The sequence below is a fragment of the Sinocyclocheilus anshuiensis genome, unplaced genomic scaffold (assembly GCF_001515605.1).
Source record: "Sinocyclocheilus anshuiensis isolate Anshui unplaced genomic scaffold, SAMN03320099.WGS_v1.1 scaffold432, whole genome shotgun sequence".
In the NCBI taxonomy this organism is placed as follows: Eukaryota; Metazoa; Chordata; class Actinopteri; order Cypriniformes; family Cyprinidae; genus Sinocyclocheilus; species Sinocyclocheilus anshuiensis.
The window spans coordinates 1,422,397-1,426,761 of NW_015557124.1; the positions used below are offsets into that span (position 1 = coordinate 1,422,397).

The window sequence follows — 4,365 nt, forward strand, 5'->3', positions numbered from 1 at the left end:
GCGATAGTTTTGAACACTGGCTGGTTATGTACTTGCTCAAATATTGATTTCGGATCATTTTTAACCAAAAAAAGTTACAGACCGCAGCTTTGAGTTCATTAGAGTTTACAAATCGTAAAATTTTGAACTATATTTGTTTTCTACTTTTACCATGCTGTTCACAGCAACAAATATATATTTGGCCTACAAAAAGTGTATATATTATATTATATTATATTACCATAGTTAATACATCATTAAATGTCAGTGTCAGAATATTTAACACAGTAAATGTTTAAATACAGTCAAAAAGTAAAACAAAATAATGAGATTAAACTCAATTAATTATTTTAAAATATTAAATTATTTTAATATTTTATTTTTTATAGATTTGCTGCTATTATAAGAGCTTTAAAAATGTAAAAACACTTTGGTTTGTACCACTGGTCAGTCTCTTGATTCTATTACTGATGCTACACTAGTCCTCAGCATCCTCAGCAGCGGTTTCCATAGCAACTAACCAGTCTGTGATGTAGTGATGTGGAAGCAAAGTGTGTTTGACATGATTTGAACATGGTTTTGCATAAGCGACAACATGAAGTATAATCCGATCCATCCACTCGATGACAGCACTGTCATTCAAATAATCCTTCAGGAATTCTGCTGACAACAAAGACTAGTCTACAAGATTAATATACTTAAACACTGCTTTTGTGATGGAGATTTAACATAGATCATAATTCTGTTTGTTCAGTGTCTTTATTGTCCTAAATACAATTATTGACCTATTTTCAGCTGCCTAATGTGTGAATGTTTTTTACTGTTAGACTGTATGAACTGTGCCAAAATTCACAAACCGATGAAAGTGCAATGAAATTAACAATGAAACTTCAATGCATCTATTACAGAATTTAATAAATGATTATGCAATGCATTATGCATTTATTTCTTACCTAAAATACAATGCCTGATCTATTTTCAGTTAAATATCGCCCAAATGCAGCTTTCTAATTTACTTGCACAATTTGAAGCATGCATCTTAATTCATTAAGTATCATAATCAGATCTAACCCATGTCAGAGTGATTATTTACACTTCTAGTGCTGGTCTTGAATGTCTTACATTGCACTATATGAGACACCAGCAGGGCGGCGCTGCTTTCATTGCAGGTCAAATCTCCACAGGCCAGGTCATGCTTGATCTGCAAGGCGAAAAGATACCTGTCGGGAAATAATGAGAGCAGTTTAGAAGAGAGACTGCATCAGAATGACAGACAGTAAATCAATAGAAAGGTTTCAGTACAGTGACAGATGCTTATTGACTGAACTGCAGGCAGTTTAATGTGTGCAACAATTACACAACTGATTTCAATAGTCTGACACTAATGACACATTATACAAAATATTAAGTGCGTTTATTAGTTAAAAGTCCATTTTTACCATTTTTTATCAATATTTTCTGGTATTTTCATGCAACAGAGCAGAGGGCAGATCAGAAGTGCTTGTGTTTGAAGGTTAGTCTGGCTTTAACAGCATCTTCTCATGACGCTAAGTGCAGTCGTGAACTATAAAGAGACGCTCTGATTGAGTTTGGCAGCGTTTCTCTCTCAGTATGTCCATCTGTTATTGTGCTGCTGCCAAGCACAATAAACTCATTATTCAGTTGATTATGCGATCAAACAGGACTCACAGCTTAATAATAGGGATTTTTCTGCTGGTCCAGTCGGACCATAGTCTGTATTTGTACTTCTTCAAAATATCTTTAGTGAACCAATCGCAAAACACGATAATAGTTATTTAAAACTTTTATTATGTGTGCCAAATGGAAAGTATATACTTATTTTCAATAAATTAAATATAAGTATATATACTTTCCAATTAAACTTACATTGTTAGATTTTATTTACAAAATAAGCAACAAAAACATTGTTTTTCTATAGCTTTTGAATTGAATGAAACCAGCATCTGTGTTATAGATTCTGTATTTATATATAATATTACATACATTACATAATGTTAGTAGTTTTGAATAATAATCTTTTGGTTTGTCACCTTTAAGCTCCAGATACAAAACTAAACTCAAATTAGATGAATCACCAGCAAATGTGAAGAATTTAATTCACTGGATTATAAAAAAAATAGGCTTTTCCAAGTGGTTATGTAATACAAGCTATTTTTAATAGTATATAATGATTTATACCATGACTGTTGCATAAAATTACTCATACCATGAAATATGATTTTAGTCAAACCGCCTACTCTTTTGCCTGCTTAAACCTCTCTGCCTTCAAAAACTAAACTATTCAAAATGCTTTCTACAATTGAAATTAAGATTAAATAAAATATAAATATTAGGCTTAAAAATTAAAAACTGGAATAGGTTTAATTCGAAGCACTAAAACTACAAACACTAAACTAAAGTACAAATAAATTAAAGCTAAACAGAACTATTAAAAAACAACAACTAATAATAATAATAATAATAAAATTACTAAAACTAAAAAAAAATAAAAAGTTAATTCAAAATATGAATAAATACTATAAAAACATAAATAATACTAGTGTTACTTTAGCATCATTGAGATGCAATTAGACTTTTTATTTTTATATTCTCTGTAGTTATTTCTTTTGTCATTTTGTTCTGTTTTTCTCATTTCTAGTAGTTTTTGTTGATATAGTCATTATTAATTTTTATTTCAGTTTGAGTTATTTTAGGACATCAAGTTACACAAAATACAAATGTCGCCTTGACAATTAGCTGAAATAAAAAGTTGAACATTTTATTTCATTTCAGTGAACATTTATTTTATTTCAAGTACAAAAAATTATGTTTTATGGTTTTAGTTTTAGCATTTGTTAACTACTGTATAATAACCCTGGAGAATCCTAAAATAACACTTCAAAAACTCTCTCTCTCTCTCTCTCTCAAAAAAAAAAAAAAAAACTAAATTAAAATCACGCATAATCTTCCGTTTTCAAATTGAGTGCAAATGTTTCATTCTTTTTTCATTCTCTTCAGTTCATGCAGTGGGTTTTCGAACCGATTTCCAAAATGTTCTATTAGGCTATCAGCCTAATGTTTACACAATCCATCAAAAAGATTTTTACAGCTTGAAGTGTTTTGCAAAGGCAAAATGTCCTTGGCTGAACATTTCAGGTTTGGCAGTATTATAATGCGCAGCCATCACAGGAACATCAGAAGCTCTTTCTCTCCTGCCAGCAGCTACTGACAGTCAGGCCAGAACGCTCTGAGAAAACACAGAGACTCCTGGGAGTCTTATTCTGCCTCAGATTTCCTCTCCTGAATGATGCCTGACTCTCTAAAGCCGACGGGGAAATGTGCCACGAGTCATTCTGTCGGTGAACGTGCTGTAAAATTCATTACGCTTGTCAGGCAGCGGCGTGTCGACACAATCAGCCGCAGAATATTAACATGCAGTTCGGCCATAAATAAGTCATTAGTTATGGACATTACAGCAACTGAAAGCTCTTGCATGATTTACAGGCCACTTCACTCACCTTCTACACCAGATGCATTATACTGATATCGAGTGATTGAGGCCACATTACAACCAAACTGAATAAATGTCTCCAACGTTCATGTTCTATTTATTGAAATCCAATCTGAGAATGACCTGTAATATTTATCTTTATTAATAGAACAAAATTGGATAAAATATGACACAATTTGAATATTACACAATTATGTCACAGTAATTTTATGCTAGTGCTATGTTTTTCTTTCTTTTTTTTTAGATATATTATCACTTTAGATATAAATCTATTTAATTTGTTTATTAATATATGCATCATTTATGCATTTTTAATTATGTAAAATATTTCACAAATGAAAGATACCTCATCTCCTCTAATAATTTACTTTGTTACTTGCACCTTAAAGATTATTCATAACAAATGATTGATAACTGTTAAATTATATCTATATGTTTCAGTTAAGACTCAAATATTAAAATAAAACGTGACATGACAGTTCTAACTTCTATAACAGTAGACGTTCTAACTTAACATATATATTTTCTTTCAATTAATATTAACATTAATAAGTCTCATACTAGTGGTTTCTTTTAAGTATTGATTATTTTAAATTATTTCAAAATCCAGTGAGAAAATGTATTAATGGATTTAATTTATGCAGATTTTTTTCTTTTAATTCAGTAAAATACTTCACAAATAAACAGTATTTCATCTCATTTGATTATTTACTCTGTTATTTGCAACTTTAGATTATTCAAAACAAATAAATGATAACTCATTCCACAGTGTAGTTAAAAACACAGCTCTAACATTAAATTCTGGTGGGCTGAGTCATATATTTATACACACACACACACACACACACACACACACACACACATATATACACACA

At 30.6% G+C, this 4,365-nt stretch overlaps 1 protein-coding gene across 2 annotated transcripts in view; it reads right to left on the reverse strand.

The window, feature by feature from the left end:
- LOC107677850 (FERM, RhoGEF and pleckstrin domain-containing protein 1-like) overlaps nt 1–4,365 on the reverse strand; it is an 88,429-nt gene that overhangs the window by 35,772 nt on the left and 48,292 nt on the right. For both annotated transcript variants that reach the window (XM_016472912.1, XM_016472911.1), the window contains exon 6: nt 1,102–1,199. In XM_016472912.1, coding sequence (XP_016328398.1) covers nt 1,102–1,199 — 98 coding nt within the window. The remainder of the gene's footprint in view (nt 1–1,101; nt 1,200–4,365) is intronic.